Here is a 22,873-nt window from a genome sequence, read left to right on the forward strand (position 1 = left end):
CAGGCAGCTGTCCCTAGGCTGTCCCCACGCAGGACGTGTGGTTGTAGCGCCCACAGCACTGCGCCAGGCACGGCTCGCTCTGCGCCAGCCCGGCCCAGGCTCCGCTGAAGGAGAGCGTCCCGTTCACGAGCACCGCGCTGGAAGGAGAGGAGCACGGTCAGGAGCTGCTGCCCCACCGCTGCGTCCCCACGCAGGACTATGTGGCTCTGGGACCTTCACACCCACCTGGCAAAGAGCTGCTGGCAGCACATGTAGGTGGTGTAGCTGGTGGAGCTGAAGTTGGTGGTGCTGAGGAAGGTCACGCAGTCGCCCACCTCCGTTGGCATGTGGAGGAGACCTGGGGGACAAGGTGTCCTGGTCGGGGCTCTCGAGGGACCACGCTTGCAAATCCCACACTCTGACTGTGCTTGTTGCAGATCCTGGGCCTGCATTCACAGGTTCCGTGCACCATCCCACCTCAACCCCAGTGACCTCCGAGAGCTCCTCGCAGCACCCCAAATGTCCCAGTCCCAGCCCGGTGCTGGATGAGGGGCCGCAGCTCCTGGGCTTGGGCAGCCCCTGGCAAAGCCATAGGGGGACAGCAGAGGGTTTGGCAGCCCTGGCAGAGCCACGGGGAGGACACCCCAGCTGTCCCCATCCCCACACCTGCGTTTATAGGGGTCTCCAGCCCTTTGCCTGTCCCTCCCCAGCGCGTTCTGGGACCCACCTGCCAGGCAGGCGTTGAGCATGGAGACGCAGATGCCGGTGAACAGCGCTCGCAGCACGATGGCGGCGAAGTCGCCCTTGCGCTCGGGCACCAGGGAGGCTGCGGGGCGAAGTGCAGACCGGGGCGAGTTGGACCCTTGCTCCAGCTCTAGCCCGGCTTGGGGGAGGGAAATGTCCCAGGGCCACAGCTCTGCCACATGGTGCCCACCCAACCCCTGGTGTCCAGGGGACAAGGTGGTCCCAGGCAGCACCCAATGCGCTGTGTGCCTGTCCTGGCGGACACCCACGGGTGATCAGCCAGAGCCCCCGGTGCTCTCAGCGCTGGAGTCTCTGCTCTTTACCCCATGGCTGGGTGGCACCTGGGCTTGTGGGACACGCACGTGCTCCTGCCCGTGGGTGCAGTGCAAAACACAACCATATCCTGGGCTGCACCGAAGGACTGACCAGCAGGTTTGGGGGGGAATCTGCCCTTCTGCCCCGCTCTGGTGAGACCCCCCTGCAGTGCTGGTCCAGCTCTGGGTCCTCAGGACACACATGGACCTGCTGGAGAGGGGCCAGAGGAGCCCCAGAAATGATCCGAGTCTGGAACAGCTCTGCTGGGGACAGGTGAGAGAGCTGGGGGGTTCAGCTGGAGAAGAGAAGCTCTGGGAGACCTTTCTGTACCTAAAGGGAACCTAGGAGAAAGCTGGAGAGGGACTTTTTACAGGGTGTATCATGACAGGACAAGGGGTGATGGCTTTAAACTGAAAGAGGGGAGGTTTAGATTAGATATACAGAAGAAATTCTTCCCTACGAGGGTGGTGAGAGCCTGGCCCAGATTGGCCAGAGAGGTGGTGGCTGAACCATCCCTGGAGACATCCCAGGCCAGGCTGGACGGGGCTCTGAGCACCCTGAGCTGGTGCAGATGTCCCTGCTCATGGCAGGGGGGGTGGAACTAGATGAACTTTAACGTTCCTTCCAACACAAACTATTCTATGGTTCTGTGACTCTGTCACCTCATGCAAATCCTATTCATTGGTGTGATGGCAGAGACCCAACAGGATGCTTGTGCTGCTCCAGCCGAGCCCTTGCTCCCTGGCACCCGACGCGGTCACACTCACTCAGGCCCCCCAGCATGATCCCGATGGAGCTGAGGTTGGCAAATCCACAGAGCGCAAAGGTAGCGATGGTCTCAGCTCTCTCCTGTTGGGCACAGTGACAGGACGGTCACCTCAGCCCAGGAGCAGCCCCGGAGAGCCCGGAGCTGAGCGCCGTGTCGCAGCTCCCAGCCCAGCCAGACTCTATGGAGATAAGTCCCCCGCCCCAGTCCTTTCCCCTTCAATTATATTTGGGAGTGAGGATGGAGGTGGTGGGCAGTCTGCCCCAGGGGAACAAGGGACCTTGTAGCACCATGATCTGCCCCACCAAGGAGCGGGATCACTGAGAAAGGGCTTCACTGACTCCTTCGGGATGACCCTGTACCCAGCAGTGAGTGGACATCCCAGTCTAGTTGGCCATAGTGCCCTCCCAGCCCCAGCTCCGTCAGCCCCTTGCATGCCCACCACCCATCTGACCAGCCCGGCCCCGTGCCCCGTTTCGACTGGCTCCATTCCCGTGTCCCTCACAGATATCCACTGCTTGCGGCTCCCGTCCCACTCCTCCAGGCCCGACAGACGATTCCTCTTGTACGTGGCCAGCTGCTCGTACGCCACAAACTCGTTCAGGAAGATCTTGATCCCCAAGAGCTCGGCCACCAGCGGCGAGTCTGCCCAGTCTGCCCCCATGAGAAAGGCCACGGGCATGAGGATGTAGGAGCAAATCACCTGGGAAAAGCATCCCAGGAGGGAGCAAGTCAGGGCTGACCGTCCCCAGCTTGGACATCCTCTGCCAGCGCCTGCCAAACACCCAACAAGGGTCTCAGCAGCGGGAAAAGGTGGGGATAGGTGGGGGATGCAGGATTTGGCAGCCTGGACCATGGGGATACCTGGAAGGAGAGCCCCTCGATGTCCACCATCCCCCCAAACCAGCTCAAGGCAGCGTTGATGAACTCCAGCACTGCCAAGAAGGCGATGAGGTTGGCCGCGATGTTGGCCACAAGCCCCACGGAGGTGGCCGCCCCGTTGCTGGCAGCTTCCAGGATGTTCCGCTCCTCCCTGCGCAGCAAAAGGACCGCGGTGGGCTGGTGTGGCCGCGCGTCCCCCGTGCCAGGTCAGCTCTCGCTCTGGGGGTGCCCACGAGCCACAGGTTCTCCCAACCTCAGGCCACCCACAGCGTCCACTTGTGTCCCCAAACCCTGGCAGGCTGCCCCATCCCTCTCATCGCACTCACCCGCTGGCCAGGTAGACGCTGGCTTTGCCCTTGAACTTGGACTCCTCCACCTCAGGGTAGACGAGCTTGGACATGGCAAGGGCGCAGGGCGCAGCCATCACGGAGGCTGCGATCAGCGACGCCGCGTCTATCTGCAAGGCCAAACCGTGGGCTTAGGCACCTGCGTCCAAGGACACATGTCCCAGCACACCTCTGGTAGCAGCTCAGGACTTCCCGTTCACTCGGGGTGAGAAAATGTCTCAGTTTCTCCCATCTGAGCTGGTCATGGCACGAAGGGCAACTCGTCTGGGTGGAGGCACCGCTGGCACCGCAGCCATCATGGCCTTGGAGATGATGATCTCTCCTGCTGTTTGACCTCATCATAATGATTCTTGCCACTTCCTTGTCCCTTTTTGTCAGTATCAGAGCAATAGGTGGTGCAAGGTTGCAAACTTCTACCTGCTGACAGAGCCAAGTTCCCAGTCTCACCCCTCCCATGCCCGCCGAGCGGCAGCGTCTCATTTCTCTGACCTTCCACCCTTGGCTCCTCGTTTAGACTAATTAATGTTTAAATAGCAGGAGCTCAGCCAGCAGGTCAAGGGGGAGATTTATTCCCCATTGCAGAGCTCTGATGAGGCCTTGTTCGGACACCACGTCTGGGGCTGAGACCACCAGGGCGCAGGACCACCAGGGCATACGGAGGAGCTGGATTGTTTGGTTGGGAAAAAAGAGGCCTGAGGGGGTTGTAGTTGCTGTTCCCAACTGCTCCAAAAGGGGGTTGGAGGGGATCCCCGGTGAAAGGGTGAGAAGTAAGGACACAGTTTCAGTGGGGAAATTCCAGTTGGATATAAGGAAAACAATTGTTCGTCACCCCACAGGGCACCCGTGGGGTGGACCAGAGAGGTGGAGGGAGATCTCCATCCATGGGGAAGTTCCCCACCAAGCTGGACAAGGCCCTGGGCATCCCCTTGGGCTCGGCCATCACCTCGTTTGGGCAGGAGGGTGGATCAGAGACGCCCAGAAGGGTCCTTCCAGGCTAAATGATCCCGTGATTCGGTGAGATTTGCCCTGCTCGCCGTGCAAGGACAGGCAGTGAGGGTCCCATGGCATTGCCTTCTGCTCCACAGGGCTCAGGGGTTTCGGCCAGGCCAGCGAAGGTGAAGCTGGAAGCCCCCAGCCCTCATCCTGCTGATGGGCCGTGGGACACGTGCTGTGGGTGTCCTCCCCTCTGCAAGCCCAGGGCAGGTCTTGTTTGTCAGGATCCCGGAGCAGGGAGCGTGTGGCACGTCTGCTCTCGCACTCACCCCAAAGGAGATGTAGGCACCCATCACGCTGCCCGCAATGGTGGAGAAGCCACCGGTCATCACAGCGTGGACTTCTGAGTAGGTCATGTCTGCAAGGTACGGGCGGATGAGCAGCGGGGCCTCGGTCTGCGAGAGAGAAAACCCCGTTGTCCTTGAAGCACGGCCATGCAGGGATGCAGGTCTCCTGGGAACGGAGGAGAAGACCCTTCCTCCAGGGCAGGCTCAGCTGCAAGGGCTGAGGGGCTGCATCTCCTGCCCAGGACCTTACCTGTCCCACAAAGATGTTCCCTGCCACGCTCAGGGTCTCAGTGGGAGTGGTGCCCATCGACACCTGAAGGATCCAGGAGATCTGGGAAAAGACAAGGCCACCACGTTCACAAAGGTGCCTGGCACCCTCCCCAAAGCAGAGCAGTGCTCGGGCCTCCGGCACAGAGGAGACCTCGGGAAGCACCCACAGACCAGGCAGCAGCATCAGCCCTGGAGCTTGGCTTCCTCAGGAGGATGTGCAAGGAAAGGGGGTTTTGTGTCTATTCTTTTAGCAGGACAAATCACCCCAAATTAGTACCACCCCATGTTTTCTGGGACATCCTGATCACAGCGGTCAGAGAAGCCAGCAGGTTCTTCTGTTTTCCACCACCATCCCAGAGCCAGCTGGGAGGCCCTACCTTGAGAATGAGCCACTGCATGATGCCGAGGTAGTAGAGGATGGACATCACACAGCTGAAGAAGACAATGATGGGCAGAGCCTGCAGGCAAGGCACCAGAGCAGGGGGTTAAACGAGGGCTGAGCAGCACATCTCAGTGCACTTGGGGACCAATCCCTTGTGTCACATGAACTAGCCATGGGGTGCCACAGCACCGAGTCAGGCTGGCAGGACTGACAGGGTCCCCCATGGTACTGAGGGGGTCTATGGGTGGGTAGAAAGCTGAGGGAGACCCATCCTTGTGCTGGTTGAGCTCTGCTCCAGCTGCATTCAACTCCATGCCCTCCAGGACCCAGCCAGGCCAGAAGAAATCCAAGAAAACCAGGGTCTGCCCCTCCCTCCCACACCTCGTTCCCACACCCCGTTCCCCAAGCTGACCTGGAAGGCAAAGACATCCTGAATGAGCGTGTTCCCAAAGACAAAGCCAGAGCCAGCTGTGGTGTAGCCCAGGAAGACCTGCAAGTGGAGAAGTGACAGGGTAGGATGGAGGTGTCCATCAGCTCTTTCCCTGACACCTCACCAGCCCCTAATTTCCCCACCCCACCAGAGGAGCATAGGACAGAGTGAGCAGACACAGCACCTGGATCTGGTCACCCAGCCACTGGAAAGCTTGGACACCGGGGGCTGTTCGGAGAACAAGGAGTCCGAACAAGAACTCCAAACCAAGGCCCCAGAAAACAGCTCTCCAGGACACCTGGAGACCAAGAGCAGAACGGAGATTGAGATGTTAGCAGAGCAAACAGCTTGTCCTCTCGAGCTTCCTTTGACAGCCGCCCACGGCAAACACCAGCTCATTGTGCCCTGGGTGAGGGTCATGGGACACTAATAAAATGTCATGAAAACCCATGAACATCGCTTGGTGATAGTAGAAGCAGATGAGTTGGGATGCAGGAACCGGTGGTGGGACATGACCTGCCAGGCTTACCTAGGGGGAGACAAGCATGGAGACCTTCTGCTGGTTTGACTGGTAGTATAGACCCTCTAGAGCAAAACTTCCTGCTCCTTTGGGGAAGGGAATGGAGGGATTGTCCAAAACATTGAAGCAGGTTGGGTTGGAAGCCACTGGGACTTCAATCATTTCTGCCCAAGCCACCCAAGCCACCTGAAGCTCAGGTCCACCTTCTGCCCGCAGGCACCCGATGTTCAGACATGGGTCTAGTGCTGGGTCTCTGGGTCTGAGCCACCATGCGGGACATGGTGGAAAAGAGGATGGAGGCATGGTGAGGGAGCACTGAGTTGAGCAGAGGGAAGGAAAGAGGTGACGTAGCTTTGGGCTCCATCTGCCCAACCAGCTCAGCTCCCCAGGCTGTGCCCAGGAGTCCTGCTGGGCTTCTGCTTCCCCAGCGAGCTTCAGCGATGGGCCAGCGAGAAGGAAGCACTTGTTCCCAGTGCTGGGTGGCCACCTCCTGCAAGGGGACTGATGGCCAATACACCTGAAACACGTACTGCGCAGTGGTGCTTGGAGCAGGCGAACAGGAGCAGCACAAAAAAGACGAATCCAGCTAAGGAGATGAGCTGCTCTGGGTTTCTGGAGGTGTCCAAAGCCAACCATGCGATCAGGCCTCCCAGGAGGGCCACCCACAGCAGCCTGCAAAGGAGATCCCAGACTGTCACAGAGAGGATGTCCCCATGGGGACAGCAGCTCATGAAGGGCAGGAGCTCATTGTGTGGGAGTTGCCACCATAAGGTCCAAGCATTTGATGAAACCTGGGGCTCGGACACAAAAGAGGGGTGTGAGTATCCACCACACTACTGAGGCGGAGCAGCAAGATGTTTCTGTCACAGCTTTTAAGTGTCCCCAGGTCGGGACATGCCTCGTTATTCATGAGGTGCCTGCCCAGCACTGGGGCTTGTGTCCCATGCCACCGGCTGTCCGTCACACCAGCCTGGCTCTGGTGGGGCAGCCATGGGCAAGGGGACCGGGTGCAGGCGGGACGTGGCTCTGCCGATCCCTGACTCACCATTTCAGCCACGGCCAGGACTTCTGGAAGCATTTCCCAACGGGGCTGAGGAGCAGCAGTACCCTTGCCCCACAGTGCTTCTTGAAGAGGCTCCAGCAGATGAAGAAGGCAACCACAGCAGTCAGGACAACCAAGGCAAGGGCTCGCTGGAAGTTGAGCCAACAGGCCGCAATGAAGTAGCACAGATAGGCTGGAGAAGGCACATTGGGGGTCAGAAACATCAGGGCCATAGGGTCATGGACTCATAACACTAACCAGGGCCAACAATGAGGTTAAGTTCCTCTGGATGTCCTTCCCTGGCCACCTTTGAGGCTCCCACCTGCACACGGGGAGGACTTAGGGACAGCAGCCCAGCTCACTGGTGACAGCAGCTCGGCTGTCTGGGGCACACGGAGCGAGCAGAGGAGGCACAGCAAACCCCTTGGGTATCAGGAGGACAGGGAGCCCTCATGGACAGGAGTGGGGAGGTGAGAAGGAGGCGGGCAGTGGGGCTGGTGAGAGAAGCAGCAACCTCCACGTGGGTAGACGTGCCCGGTGCTTGGGGGCCAGGGACACAACCAGCCACAGGGGTGCGGAGATGGGGTCTCAGTGCCGGGAAGTCCTCACCTACTCCAAGGAGCCCCAGGACAACCCTTCTCAACATCTTGGCATGAGCCTTGAAGAAGCGCTGTGCCTTGGATACCGACTGCAGGACCTTCCTGGGGAGGGTCACACACCAGAGACGTGAGAGGCACAGATGGCGGATCCTGAAGATCAACCCAACCCATCCCAACCCTACCCAACTCTACCCTACCCAACTCTACCCTACCCAACTCTACCCTACCCAACTCTACCTACCCAACTCTACCCTACTCAACTCTACCTACCCAACTCTACCCTACCCAAGCCTACCCAGCCCCAGGGAGCCAGGCCGTGACTGTTCCTGCCAGGGGGCTGTGGCAGCAGCGTGATGCTGTAGGTGGACTGTGGGCTCCAGCAGCCCTGCTGCCCCCTCCCAGGAGCTGGTCCATTATGGCAGAGAACACCCCACTACACAGCTCAGCACCCCAGGCACCACGAGCAAAGGCCTTCTCTGTGTGGCTGCTACGGGGACAGAGACCTGTCACTGCCAGCCTATGAAGCCATATGGAGCCATCAGGCACTGTGTGCCCTGTGTGGTCAACATGACCATGCTCTGCTCCCAGACAAGGTACTGGTTTGGCTCCAGGAGAAAAGCTGGCTCAAGGATTGCAGACTTAGAATCATAGAATGTTCTGAGCTGGAAGGACCCACAAGGATCCAACTCCTGTCCCCGCACAGGACACCCCACAGGTCACCCCGTGTGTCTGAGGACGTTGTCCAGTCTCTTCTTGAACACTGTCAGGTTGGGGCTGTGACACCTTCCTGGGGAGCCTGTTCAGTGTCCAGCACCTCTGGGTGAAGAACCTTTTCCTCACGTCCCGCTGACCCTCCCTGGCACATCTTCTGCCATTGCCTCAGGACTTGCTATGACCACTGGAAACACCCCCGACACACGCATCTCCAGGGTTATCTACCTGCGGTGGGAGGAGGGTCCCCTTTCCCCTTCTCCTCCCGTCTCCTCCTTGCTTTCACCATGTGGGCCATCACTTTCATCACAGAGTCCCTTCTCTCCCTGGAAAACACGGTTAGCGGGATCACACTGAGTGGCTCCTGTGCCCTGACACGAGAGGAGAGGAGGGGAGGACTTACCAGGGGGCTGAAAGCCGGGTTATCCGTGCCCTTCTCAAGGCTGGCCAGGGTTATGGGGTTTTCTTCCATCTCCAGATGTGCCACAGCTTCAGTGCATCAGAGAAACAGCACCGCGAGCGACCACCGCCGGCTCGGATGGGATCAGCCCTGGGAAGGATGAAAGTCCAACCCCACTTTTCAATTTTAGGTCTCTGAGAGGAGAATTCCCTTTGCAGTAGGGATTCAGAGCAGTTCCTGCACCTGCGTATCAAGGGACCATCCCATGGGATCCATCCGACCCGTGGTGCTGGTGGACTTTACTCTTCCATGCTTCCAAGGAACTGCAGCAGAGGATTAGCTGCAGCAGGGACAGCTGGTAGTCCCAGTTGGTGGCCGTGGCCACCAGCCTCCATGAGCCCCTTCGCAAGGGGGATTTTTGCAAAAAGTAAATCTGCCTGCACCCTTCACTGTGAGCTCTTGGCGCAACAGTAAGATAAGGAAGAAGGTTCTTTTGTGTTGAGAATTAGTACAGCCCAGGAGCAAGGGGAAGTAATCTGAGGTAGTTTGCATGGGGACTGGCCCTGAAGCAAGATCATACTGGGAGAACCAGTCCAGCAAAGCCAGAAGAACCAGTGTGATGACAGGGCAGGAACTCCTGGAGCATCTCATTTGGACACTCTACCTGGAGAAGGGTGAAGGAAGAGCAGAGCAGTCACAGAGAAGGCAGCGACTTGCTGTAGGAGCACATCTGCCTGAGGACTTGTCCTTGCTGTGCAGGAGGGTTGAGGTCTGCGTGGAGAAGGTGCAGACAGCAGGGTCGTCACCTGCTTCCTGCAGCGTGAGAATTAGGGGACACTGGAGGGAGAGACCCAGCCCCACACGGAGTGAGTGGAGGTGGGGAGTTTTGGAGAACATCCTGCTCAGTGTGGGACCTCAGGGTGGCCATGAGCTCCTCGGGCCAGCGGAGCTGCCAAGGGGACCACTGAGGGGTGCTGGCCTCCCGCACGTCCCTGGGCTCATGGCTCCTTGGCAGCAGTGCTGTGGTGGGAACCCAAGACCCCAGACATCCTCCAGGTTCCCCAGCACCCCCGTTGTCCCCCAGGACCCCTCCCCAAGACCTTGGCAGGGATCAGAAAGGCATCCCTCCCCAGACCCACTGCCATTTCAGGGACACCCGTCAGAACCCCTCTGGGCTCAGTGATGCCCCCAGTCCTCTCAGCGCTTAGGGACCCCCTCAGGGTGCCCTCACGTCCCCCCTGTCCCCTTGTCCACCCCAGCTCGTACCCACCGGCCTCCGCACTCGCTTTCCAGCTCCGCGGCCGCGCGGCTTCCCGGCCCCGGTTACCGATTAACAGCTCGGTCCAAAGAGCTGGGCTGGGCGCGGTGGGGCCGGGGCCGCCCCGGCGCCTCCCGGGGCTCACACCGGGCTCACACCGGGCTCACACCGGGCTCACACTGGGCTCACACCGCGCTCACACCGGGACTCACACCCGGCCGCCCGCAGGGGTGCGCGGAGGAGCCGGCGGGGCGGCCGCGGTGCTGCCCTAAGGGGTTGTCCCGGGATAGTTTCACCCCCAGGCGACAGGAGCCTCGGGGGAGGTAACCAAAGCAGAACCTCGGCCTTTCCCCGGGAAACGTCTCCCGGGAGCGGCGTCGGCACCAAGTGTCATCAGCCGCTGCCTGCGCGGGGGCCCCCGGCAAAACTCATCCTGGCCCCGCGACGTGGAAACCGCTTTTTCACGCGGGACAGCGGGAGTCGCACCTGGCCGGTACCTGCCTTGCTTTATTGTTTTGAGGGTTTTTTTGCGCACAGCGCGGTGAAGCGATGCGGCTCCAGCGCCAGGGATCAGCAGGTACAGGCTCAGAGATCGATGATTAACGACGGCGCGGAACGTCCACGCGCGACGCGGCGCCCGTGTGCAAGCGCTCCCCGTGCCAGCTCCCAGCGCACACGGGCAGCACCTTCTCCCTGCGGATTATACCCAGCCCGGTGCTAAAGCTGCCGAAATTGGGGTTGGTGCAGCGCGAGAGCGCCCCGCACCCACCCACGTGTGTGGCGAGGGGTAAAATCCCCAAGGCGGCCCACTCGTGGGCTGCTCCGGTGGGACGCGCGGAGCCCGGGCGCCGACCGCAGCCTCGCCGCACTCGCGAGCACAGAACGTGCGCGCAAACCTCGCGGCCCCGCCCCACGTGCGGAACTCGAGCCCGCCCCACGCCACGCTCGGCCCGTCAGCACTAAGGCCCAATTGGCGGCCTGCGCGCCCAGAGCCCCGGTAGCGCGCCGTGATCGTATAGTGGTTAGTACTCTGCGTTGTGGCCGCAGCAACCTCGGTTCGAATCCGAGTCACGGCATCGCCCCGGCGGTACCACGGCACACGGGCTCCAGCGTTTTTTTCCCTCCGACGCCGTCATTTTTATTTTGATTTCATTGCTTTGTTTTAAATTTTGCGTTATGCCCGTCGTTTACGATGAGTTCCCGGGCCGGGCAGAGCACCGCGACCCGCGGCACCGCGACCCGCCAGGAGACGGGGAAAAAATTACGAAATATCGCCACGACGTGAAAAATAAAGAAGATTTACGGTGCCGCCACCGAACAGAAAATATTTAAGAAGCGAAAAAAACAGTGGAGCCCGTGTGCCGTGGTACCGCCGGGGCGATGCCGTGACTCGGATTCGAACCGAGGTTGCTGCGGCCACAACGCAGAGTACTAACCACTATACGATCACGGCGCGCTACCGGGGCTCTGGGCGTGCGAGCCGCCAGGAGGCCCTTAGTGCTGACGCACAGACCTCGCGGGCGGGGCTGAGGGGCCCGCGCTCCGCCCCCCGGCGTCTCCATGGCGACGCGGGTGACTGGCGGGTTCTCCTCCCCAGCCTTGAGGAGCCTCCGGGGCCCGATCCCGGTCCTGACCCCCAATCGCCGCCCTCGCCCGGCCCCTCATCAGCCCCTCCGGGTCCGCAACCCCACCTGGGCCCGGGCCGCTCCACACCCCGCACCCCCCATTGGATCGCTGCCCTCTCCTCTAACCCCCTCTCACCTCCCGCCCGGGCCCCAACCCCGGGTCTAAACCTGTGTCCCATCCTTAGCGCCCCCCCAGCCGTGGGTTTAACCCTCTCTGAGCCCACTGCTAACCATAACGCTCCCTCTCTGGCCTTGTCTTAACTCCAGATTCTGATCCTGAGCCCATCCCTGGGCCCAGCCATAACCCTGACACCCCCAACCACAGAATCACAGAATCCCAGAATGTCGGGGGTTGGAAGGGCCCTGGAAAGCCCATCCAGTGCAATCCCCCCATGGAGCAGGAACACCCAGATGAGGTTACACAGGAAGGTGTCCAGGCGGGTTGGAATGTCTGCACAGAAGGAGACTCCACAACCCCCTGGGCAGCCTGGGCCAGGCTCTGACACCCTCACCCCAACAAGTTGCTTCTCAGATTTAAGTGGAACCTCCTGTGTTCCAGTTTGCACCCACTGCCCCTTGTCCTGTCCCTGGTTGTCACCAGCAGAGCCTGGCTCCATCCTCCTGACACTGCCCCTTTCCATCTTGATCCCCAGGAATGAGTCCCCCCTCAGTGTCCTCTTGTCCAGCTCCAGAGCCCCAGCTCCCTCAGCCTTTCCTCACACGGGAGATGCTCCACTCCCTGCAGCATCTTGGTGGCTGCGCTGGACTCTCTGCAGCAGTTCCCTGTCCTGCTGGAACTGAGGGGCCACAGCTGGACACAAGATTCCAGGTGTGGTCTCCCCAGGGCAGAGCAGAGGGGCAGGAGAACCTCTCTGAGAATTCTCACCCCAACCCTTCCCCTCGCGCTGTCCCCAACCCCAGCCCTCACCATGTCCCTGTCCCCAGCCCCCACCCACTCACATCCCACCTCTCACCCCCCAGGTATTTCTTAGCGAATAAAGCTTCTCTCTATCACAGCATTAAAGGACTTGTCACACCAGGGTGGTGCCTACGGACACAGAGAGGAAAACGAGGGACTGGGGATGAAATTGTGGCCTGAACCAGGGGCAGGTGTCACTGTGCTGCGGCTCCTGCTTCTCCCTAGTGAAACACGTAGATAGGTAATGACTGCTTGTCACCACTGCTGCTGATTTTTACAGTGCTCTGCGTATGAAAGCCTCTTTTCTTTTCAGAGATATGCAAAGAATTCAAAACACCTGAGATCAAAAGGGTTTCTTTTGTGCAAAATATTTTTAGAGCAATCAAGGCACTGGATGGCCCAGATGACTCACATTCCGCGCTGTATTGGGAAGAGCTGGTCACAGACACCCCTGCTCCTGCTGCAGCCACCGCAGCACTGGGCACATCCACACGTCCTACCTGCGTGTGGTCCTGAGCCCACGCTGCCCGTGTGGGGAAGGGCCATGTCCCCGCACCACGTCCATCCTCGGATATCTACTGTAGCTGGTGAATCCTAAATCTAAAAAGGTCTTTCTGAGGCTTGGGGCAGAGCACAGAAAGGCCCTTTGCACCCTGATTACTCTGTGAAATAATCCCCCCTGCCACCCTGAGCTCCTCATCTTGCTTGTATCCAACCCAAAAGAGCTCAGAGTGATGGCAGGAGACAGAACAGCCTTTTCTGCCCTCCCTTTGCCTGTTCCTCATCTTCTTCCCTCAGCCTCATTGCTGGTGACTCGCCCCGGGCACTGGTGTGTGCTGGTCCCCCAGCAGTGCTGGGAACCTTTGCAAGGGGAGATGGTCTCCACAACATCAAACCTGTTTGGCCAGGAGCTGGTGGAGCTTGGTGGTATCTCTGAATGGCCTGGGTGTCTGCCTGGTTTTTGGTACTGCCCTCCTGCCCCAGTGCTGCCCTTCTCGCTCCCTTGTCTGCCCGCCAAGGATCCCATCGGGCTGCAGGGACACTGCTATTGCTCATCTGTGGCCATCCCTGTCGCCATCTGTGTCCTCATGCTGGACCTGAAATGGGTGCAGCATCACTGGTGTCTCCTGCCATGTCCAGGGAGTTTAACACCATCATCGGCCCCTTGGCTGCACTGTGGAGAGAGATCTGCCCACCCAGACATCTGCAGGATGGGGAGCAGAGTGCGGGGTCATTGCATGCTCTGAAGCTCGAGGCACGAGCAGTGGAGGGCAGAGGTCGCTGTGCTGCCCTGTGCCTCCTGTGACCTTCCTCCACGCTGAGCTGCTGTGCGGCAATGCCCACGAGCTGGGCTGTGTCACCGGTGCAAGGTCACCCAGTCCACGCTCCCACACATGGACAATGGCTGTGCCATTGGACAGTGACTGTGGTGGTGGGCAAGAGGCTCCCCAGGAGGAAGGTGGGATGGTGTGGAGATGTGGGGCACCTCTGACAGGACATGCTGCCCACGCCTGGTGGGGACAGAGATGCCCAGTTCTGGGCTCCTCAGTTTAAGAAAGATGAGGAATTACTGGACAGAGTCCAGAAAGAGCTACAAAGACATTGAAGCGTCTGCAGCGTCTTTCTGATGAAGAAAGGCTGAGAGAGCTGGGGCTGTTGAGCTGGAGGAGAGAAGCTGAGAGGGATCTTATTGATGCTGATCAATGTCTCAGGGTGGGTGTCAGAGGATGGAGCAGACTCTGTTCAGTGGTGCCCAACGCCAGGGTGAGGGGCAACGGGCACAGACTGAAACACAGGAGGCTCCATCTGAATGTGAGGAGAAACATCTTTGCTGGGCAGTGCCAGAGCCTGGCCTAGGCTGCCCAGAGCGGGTGTGGAGTCTCCTGCTCTGAGACATTCAAACCGCCTGGGATCCCGTGTGATCTGCTCTGGGACCCTGCGTGAGCAGGTGGGGCTGGGGATCTACAGAAGTCCCTGCAACCCCAAGCAGCCTGTGATTCTGCAGTCCTATGGAGAGCCTACAGCGATGCTCACAGTGACCAGGGGACCGGGCACTCGCATGGGCAGGCAGAGCAGGTGTCCCCATGGTCTGGATCCCGGTGTTTGGCCCGGCGTGGGGCAGGGCTCGCGTGTGCCAGGCGCTGTCTCATGGTGTCACCGCATGAATTCCTTGGTGGGGAGGGAGGTGGCCATGGGGCTCATGCTTTGGATGCTTGGCAGAGGTGTCTGGAAGGGGAAAGTCAGCAGAATAACAATGATCTCAACTGCTGGAACAGGCGTGACTGAGATAAACACTGCAGCGATAAGGAGGAGCGGGTCAAACATGGCAGTGAGCAGGGAGGTGGCGAGTGGACATGGAGATAAGCGCCGGGGGCTGGCGGGTGCAGGAGAGGGGCACGGAGCTGCCGCCACCCCTCGCTGGCAGTGGTGGCTCCGTCCCCACGCACTGTGCTGCCATGGGCTGCCCCCAGCAGGATGTGGGTACGACCGCTTCTAACGAAATCATACACGGTCACCAGGGCCCCACCAACCCTTTGCTGCTGGTTTGTCCCAGGTGGTTCAGACCTGCCGGGATGTGTCCACACAGCACAGAGGGACGGGGATGAGCTTGTGGGGGCATTTGGGGACTGTCTGTCTGCTGGATGACCTGATCCCCTCGGGCTCTGCTCAGCACCCGGGCAGGCTCCTCCATCTTCCCACCCTGCTCGGTGCCTCCGTGTCTTTTCTCCAGGCCCTCCAACGCCTGCGGGATGCCTTCAATGGGATTTTAAAGGTGCCTGCAATGTCAAAACGCCGGTGCAGCCAGGCAGAGGGTGCTGCTGGGCCCAGATACTGTCACTCCGTGGCACAGACATAAATCTTCTGGCTGGTACAGGAACAAGAGCAATTCATCACTGCACGGCTGTCTGGGCTGCTCTGCCTCTCGAGCGGCCTCTCCAGCTGTGCCCTCGCTGGTCCCTGTCTCAAGGAGGCAGACGGGGGACAGAGTTATCCCCACCACCACCCACTTCGGTCTCAGATCCCTAAAGCGTCCCCAGGAGCAGCACCGGTGGCCGGGGAGGCACGGCGGATGCCAGGGCTGCAGCAGGCACTCTGTGTTTGACTGGGGGTGGAAAATCATGCCCTGACCATGGCAGCCCTGTCAGCTCTGGGTGTTCACAGGCCACAAATTCAGCTTGTGATTTGCTCTGCTGTGGGAAGCCTGCTTTCCTTCCTAATGAAACCAGAGTGACTCCACTGTGTTATACCCCAGTATCCCATATTCCCATCCCCATGGGCACTGCCGGGCCAGGGAAGAATGTTGGAACAAGAGGCCACGGAAGTGTCCTGGCACTGGAAGTGAAGGTTTAGGTGGCACCTGGGGACAAAGGACAGCACACCTGGGCTGGGAGACAGTTGGAAGCAACCAGACATGGCTCTGTCCCCACCACCCACCTCTTCTAGCTCATGAAACATGCACCAAGGACTAAAGGAGAAGGACTCAAGCATTTCTTGACATGAACATTCAGCTGTGATGCTCTTGAGAGGCTGTATGAGCCCACAGCAGTGTATGAGATGGTTCTAGTTCTTCTAAAGCCCAAGCTTCCAAGGACAATTTCCAGTCTGCCAGTGCTATGTAGGGCAGGCAAACAGGCTCCAACAGACTGATTTCCTGCTTGGTTATGTTTTGGGATCTCCTTGCCTGGCTCCAGTGTTCAGAAATGAGGAAAAACACTCCCCAAAATGTCTGGAGCAGGGGTTCACCGAAGCTGTCCTGCCTGACCTCCAGAGAGCACAGTGCTTGGAGCAGCTGCTTGAGCCCTTTCCTTGTGGGTCCAGCATCCCGCTGGAGGGGACAGCCAGCCATCCTGCAGCCGCACGTTCGCGTGTCCCCCGCCTGGTCCCAGCTGCCAGTCCCGGCTCTCGCTGTGCCTTCGTCTGTGCCGCCAGCCCAAGCCTCTCCCGCAGCAGCATCGGGATTTATAGCCCGCGAGCAGCCACCTCTTCACCCCTCTTTGTGATGCTGAGCGGGCAGAAAACAGGCAGCCACACACTGCCCGGCCCTCCGCTCTCAACTCACCTTCATTTCCTGCCTCCCAGCCCTTTTGGAGTGGCAAAAGCAATGGTTCTCCTCTGTGTGGGGAAAACGGACCCTGTTTTGCTCTTGTCCACCCTGTCCATCTTCCCAATGGCTGGTGACAGCCCTATGAAGAGATATAAGGGAGATGCAAGGAGTGGTTCTCATCCCTTTGGCAATGTAAAGCCAGTGAGAGTCTGTCTGGAGAAGGACTCAGCTTTTTGAGCGGGGCTGTTGCAGCTGGACTAATCAAACCCACCATTAACGCTTTCCTGGGGCACACAGGTCCCCCCCAGCCCCCGAGCACGGGCCCCCGACCAGCACGTCGCTCTGATTGAGCTGCAAACGCTCCAGCTCCTCAGTCTGCTCTGCCTCGGATCGATGAGCGCAGGCGGCGCCAATCAATTCCACTTTACCACTTGCTATTGAATTCAGATCCGCGCTCTCCCAGCTGGTCCCGCATCCTTTGTTCATTCAGAAAGGGAATTCAGGCATTTTGTCCCACCTGGAGGCCGCCGTGCCCTTGCAGGGTCAAGCCCCCTGGCCGGGGCAGATAATACCCTGTGGATGCAGACGTTCCCAGGGGCTGAATTTGTGCTACGGCTGGAGCCTGAAAGCATCGACCTGGCTGGGCAGAGTGTGAGAGCGGGCGGATAGATGAGGCCATGAGTTCTGCATGATATAATATAGCTGTTGCCACCAAGCCGGCATCTGTCATGAGGTTTCCCCGCCACGAGCCTGGTTCTGCTGGGGAAATACCGGAGGCAGCTGCAGGGAGCTCCTGTGGCTCCGGTCCCCAGGGGCACTGAGCGCGGCTTTAGTTCTCCAGGGCTTGAGACAGCGTGAAATGATCTTATAAAGAAAAAGAAAATAAGGCCAAAGAGTTTTCCTAGTGTCTGTCTGGAAATTTCCCTCAACCCCACACCTGGCATTTGTCGGTGAAAGACGCGTTTCTCGCCCGCTGGGTGCCAGTCCTGAAGCCATTCTTTTTTCTCAGATCTGTCACCCAGCTCTCTCGCTGGCCCGTTTCCAAGGTTCCGCGCCTGGGTTTGTGGAAATGAAGCTCCCCACGGCTCTCCACACCTCGTCAAGTGTTAATGACATAACGGATGGCAGCGGAGAGCGGTTGTGACGCCCGGGGCCGTGGATGTGCAGAGGGCTGTCAGCACAGGAGGCCCAGACGACGGCCCCTCTGAGCTCCGGGCTGGCAGATGTCTGTCAGCGAGTTGTCGCCTCTTCTTTTGGTCAATTAGCATGGTTTAAATTATATTATCAACCACGTAATGATTTCTTTTGACAGAAAGGTTGGGGAGCTGCAAAACTGCCTGCAAGAATTTGTTCCATTTGGTAACTGCACGTGCTGTCGGCACATCTTGCGTGTGCGGACAGACAGTGTCTGAGTGGCCCGAACACAGCCCAAGTCGGCATCATGTGTGCGAGTGCTGACGCAGAAATGTCCTAGTTTGTGATGCTTGGCAGGAGCAATGTGTCACATCGTACACAGGACTTGGTGTGGGCCCATGTTCTCCATGTTTCTCCTTGATTTCCCTCAACTTCTCTCTTGTCTTTGGCTTTTGCCACTTCTGTGCAATTCACCATGGCAGGTGGGGGTGAGAGGGGCTGCAGAGCACCTCATGCTGAGCATCCCAGCCATGCCAGCCTGTTCCAGCTGCCCCCAGGGCACCCGGCAGCGAGATGGGGTGGGCAGCCATAGAATCACAGAATCACTTGGGTTGGAAGAGCCCCTCAGGATCATCGAGTCCAACCATAACCCTCCCCTGGCCCTGCCCCATGTCCTGAGAACCTCATGTCCGTCTGTCCAGCCCTCCAGGGATGGTGACTCCAGCACTGCCCTGGGCAGCCTGTTCCAATGCCCCACAGCCCTTTGGGGAAGAAATTGTTCCCCAGATCCAACCTCAACCTCCCCTGGCGCAACTTGAGGCCGTTTCCTCTGCTCCTGGCGCTTGTTCCTGGGGAGCAGAGCCCGACCCCCCTGGCTCCAAGCTCCTTTCAGGCAGTTCAGAGATCAGAAGGTCTCCCCTCAGCTCCTGTTCTCCAGCTGAACCCCCCAGGTCCCTCAGCCGCTCCATCACACTTGTGTTCCAGCCCCTCACCAGCTCCGTTCCCTCCTCTGCACTCGCTCCAGCACCTCAAGGCCTTTCTTGGCGTGAGGCGCCCAGAACTGACCCCGGGATTCAAGGTTGGGCCTCCCCAGTGTCCAGTCCAGGGCCACGGCCGTTCTGTGCCAGTTCCTTCCAGCCTGATGGGAGCTGGCACATCTGGAAGGGAGGAATGGATCTTGCAGGCTCCTAAGTGCTGTGGAGCAACTGATGGGGCACGTGCTTGGTGTGCGGATGCGGGGCTTCTGGAACAGCGATGCTCCCAGCCTGGGAAGGGCTTGCCAAAGGTCGTGTCCCTAAACCATGAGGCATCTGCAGTGGCCCATGGCAGGCAGGGCTGCTGTGCGCCGAGTCCCCTCCTCGTGTTTATCCTTGATCCACCAGGCTCTTCCCACGTCCTCCAGCTGCACGGATCTCAGCCCTGTGACCCAGTTGTCCCTTCCGTGCCAAAGACCCCTGGTCCATCATACAGCACACGTGCAGAAGCCTCTGACCATCCTGCCACCCTTCTCTGTGCATTTTCCAGCTCCACTTTATCCTTGGGATGGGGGGACCAGGAGCACACACAGGCCAGGACTGACCAGGGAATGGTGGCACCTCTGATGTCACCTCCACCTTTTCCCAACCCTTCCTGTCGGTTTTGATTGAGAGTTTCTGCAGTTTTGACCTCTGCCGAGTGCTGAGGAGATGTTTTCAGGGACTGCCAGAGCTCCCGCCCTCAGAGCCCATCACTTCAGACGTGTGGCCGGGCCTGCTTTCCCCATGTGTGTCACTTCCCAGCACTGGCTTTTGTCTCCTTTTATTGCCAAGTTGCTTAGACTCTGAAAGTCCTCCTGCAATTCTTAGCATTCGCCCACAGTATCCAGAATAATTCAATACTATTAGCAGATTTTGTCACTCCTCTGCGGCCCTCATCTCATGGGAAGACCTGCTTGTGGAAATGCAGGTGACCTCTCAGCTGGATCATCCTCAGGTGGCTCTTTCCAAGAAAGCCACTAGCTTTGGAAAAAAGAAATTCGCTTCAAGAGAGCTGTCTTGACTCTTTCACAATATGTCACATTTATCCATCTGTCCCCTAACGATGCCAGCTTCCTACTCCTTATGCCAGTTTTTGTTCATTTAAAGAGAACAGATGTGTCATTTATCAGTCAGCAGCTCTTTGGCCGCCTCTTGTGAAGAAGTTTTGGTGTCACGGTTGCCATCTTCCAGTCCCCACGTCCCCTGCTGTACCCAGACCTCGGGGGAGGTTGGGGTGTCACCCGGCAGACGTGACATCCCCCTGGTCCCTGCTGCACTGCATAATGTGGCTTGTGTAGGGTGCTCCTGAGCAGGGAAGCGGCTGGAGCCACCACAGACATTTCTAAGTTCCTGGAGATGGATTTTCACAGAATCCTAGAATGTGAGGGGTTGAAGAGCCCTGGAAAGCTCATCCAGTGCAATCCCCCCATGGAGCAGGAACACCCAGATGAGGTTACACAGGAAGGTGTCCAGGTGGGTTGGAATGTCTGCACAGAAGGAGACTCCACAACCCCCTGGGCAGCCTGGGCCAGGCTCTGCCACCCTCACCCCAAACAAGTTGCTTCTCAGATTTCAGTGGAACCTCCTGTGTTCCAGTTTGCACCCATTGTCCCTTGTCCTGTCCCTGGTTGTCACCAGCAGAGCCTGGCTCCATCCTCCTGACACTGCCCCTTTCCATCTTGATCCCCAGCAATGAGTCCCCCCTCAGTGTCCTCTTGTCCAGCTCCAGAGCCCCAGCTCCCTCAGCCTTTCCTCACACGGGAGATGCTCCACTCCCTGCAGCATCTTGGTGGCTGCGCTGGACTCTCTGCAGCAGTTCCCTGTCCTGCTGGAACTGAGGGGCCACAGCTGGACACAAGATTCCAGGTGTGGTCTCCCCAGGGCAGAGCAGAGGGGCAGGAGAACCTCTCTGACCTACTGACCACCCCCTTCTAACCCACCCCAGGTCCCATTGGCTTCCTGGCCACAAGGGCCCAGTGCTGGCTCATGGTCACCCTGCTGTCCCCAGGACCCCCAGGTCCCTTTCCCCTACGCTGCTCTCTAATAGCTCATTCCCCAACTTATACTGGAACCTGAGGTTGTTCCTGCCCAAATGCAATACTCGTCTGTTTGTTTGTTTGTTTGTTTGTTTAATTGGAAGCTGCAGAAGAAGGGCCTGGAGATTCAAGGGGCTGCAGCAGATGGTGCAGTCAGGGGTAGCAGCTGACCCAGCGCCTGCCACAGGAGACACGCTGGCAAGTATCAAATGCTGAATTCAGCCCCTGCATCACCAGTGGGTGAATCATCTTCCAGCACCTCCTCAAAAGCAAGCAGTAGCACAGACCTTTTCCTCTGAGTCACCGAAAGTGCTGCCTGGGAGATGCTGGGCTGTGTCCACACCGCCCAGGGTTGAACTGGAAGGGAAGGTTTACTGGGGCCACGTGGCCTGAGCCTTCCTAGACCCCGGGAAGGTCCCATGTCCTGTTCTCGGCCTGTCCCCAGCCGCGGGAGCACAGGGAGCGCGGGGTGGCTGGGGAAGCACGGCTCTGGCAGGCCTGGCAGGGGCTGGGAACACGCTCCCTGCTGCTCCCGGTGCGTGCTCCGACCTGCCCGGCAGGCGTTCACCCAGCCAGGCAGCCATGGCGGAGAGGAAGGGCTGTGCTGTGAGCTCCAGCCCAGAGATGACAGAGAAGAGCTTCTGAACCCTCCAGAGATGGAGAAGAGGGTGGGAGCGGGACTCCCGGTGCAGCGGTCCAGCCCTGGCTCCTTGCAGAAGGCCTCCAGTCCCCCCTACCCGCACAGTCCGTAAGAGTGAGCCAAAAATCACTTCTGAGCAGTCACGGGCTGTTCTCCTCCCGACTGAGGACTGTGTGTGCAGCGGCTCCACCGCCGTCCTGCCATCCTTCCCGGGTGAGCAGTCAGCAGCCCCTGGGGCCGCACAACCCACTGGGGGGTTTCCCATCCCGCTGGGGTGCCCCTGCCATGGCTGCTTGAGGAAGCAGCCGAAACATGGAGTCTGGCACACAAGCAGCACAGCGTGTGCGCCCTGATCCTCTCCCGTCTGCCAGCCCTGCCCTGCATCCGAGCGATGCTACGTGACAGCCATCTGTCACAGCCACCGCCGGGCCATGGGGACGTGCAGGCGGAGCAGCATCGTGGCCACGGTTGTGGCATCAGGGCCAGTGTCTACAGTGCAGGCATCAAACCCAGGTCCCAATGTGCATCAGATACAAGGGATGTAACAGTTGAGATTGGAGCAACACCAGCTGCAGCGTGAGACGCAGATGGAGCCCGGGTTTGGCGGTGTGAATGCAGAAATCTGTCGCTGCATCTTCAAACCCAAAATGAGCTGCTGCGAATGGAGGGATGTCGCTAGTGTCTTGTCACGACTGCAGAAAAAAATATGAGCAGCTCACGCCTGTGCTGAGCCACATGGGGCGCAAGGAGCTCATTTGGTTTCCTTCTGGATTCCCCTTCAAAGCTCCCCAAGCACAAAGGAGTCTCCCGAGGGGGCTCCCACCCCAGCGATGTTCACCCCAGCCTGCTGCCCCATGTTGCTGTCTGGGTGCTTTGTCCCGGGAGAAGCTCAAATCTGAGGGCTCAGGTTGGTTCAGGGATCTTTTTGATGGCCCTCCAGGCTCTGCTGAAGCCCCAGGTGAAAGTGGATGCCGCACAGTGCACAGATCAGAGAACAGGGTTACATTGGGCCAGGAGCCCACCCATCAAAAAGCCACAGAATTTGGAAGAGGAACGGGCCCAGCAAATGGTGTGGAGGCTCTGGGGTCTCGGGTGGGCTCAGAACACAGACGCTCTTCGATCCCCAGCACGGCCCTGGTGCAGCTTCCACGGAAGGAGTGACGGGTGGGATGTGACAGGACAGGATGGGATTGAGAGATCTCTGAGATTCCTCTGGTATGGCAGTATTGGTACAGAAACCCACCACCACAAGCTCGGTCCCCCTCTCAGGGGACGCTGAGTGTGTGTTTTCTGGGCCTGAGTATTTAACAAGAGCCATCTCCAACAGATGCTGCTGAACATCCTCCTTTGTTACTGACAGAGGGTGGAAGTATTCTCAATCTCACACGCCATCAGCCCTGCATCCTGCTTCCTTCCGAATGCCAGGCAGATTTATTGAGAACCTCTGTCTTTTCTGCATTTTAATAACGATCTCATCATCCCCATCTGCTGGGACTGAGGTCTGCTGCTAGACCTCAGACACTGCCTGCTACT

The 22,873-nt window shown here is 59.0% G+C and overlaps 1 protein-coding gene across 1 annotated transcript; it reads right to left on the reverse strand.

Moving 5' to 3' along the window:
* Nucleotides 1–13: 13 nt before the first annotated feature.
* LOC308044739 (sodium/nucleoside cotransporter 2-like) lies at nucleotides 14–8,739 on the reverse strand (the record flags this gene model as incomplete). Its single annotated transcript, XM_080351607.1, has 17 exons — nucleotides 14–137; nucleotides 226–337; nucleotides 707–805; nucleotides 1,806–1,887; nucleotides 2,310–2,507; nucleotides 2,669–2,837; nucleotides 3,013–3,143; nucleotides 4,296–4,421; nucleotides 4,564–4,644; nucleotides 4,961–5,041; nucleotides 5,378–5,455; nucleotides 5,580–5,693; nucleotides 6,446–6,587; nucleotides 6,961–7,150; nucleotides 7,567–7,658; nucleotides 8,496–8,593; nucleotides 8,671–8,739. 17 exons carry the CDS (start codon nucleotides 8,737–8,739, stop codon nucleotides 14–16), a joined length of 1,986 nt encoding a protein of 661 aa, XP_080207733.1.
* Between the last annotated feature and the right edge of the window lie 14,134 nt (nucleotides 8,740–22,873).

The sequence above is a fragment of the Nesoenas mayeri genome (genome assembly GCF_963082525.1).
Source record: "Nesoenas mayeri genome assembly, chromosome: 11".
NCBI lineage: Eukaryota > Metazoa > Chordata > Aves > Columbiformes > Columbidae > Nesoenas > Nesoenas mayeri.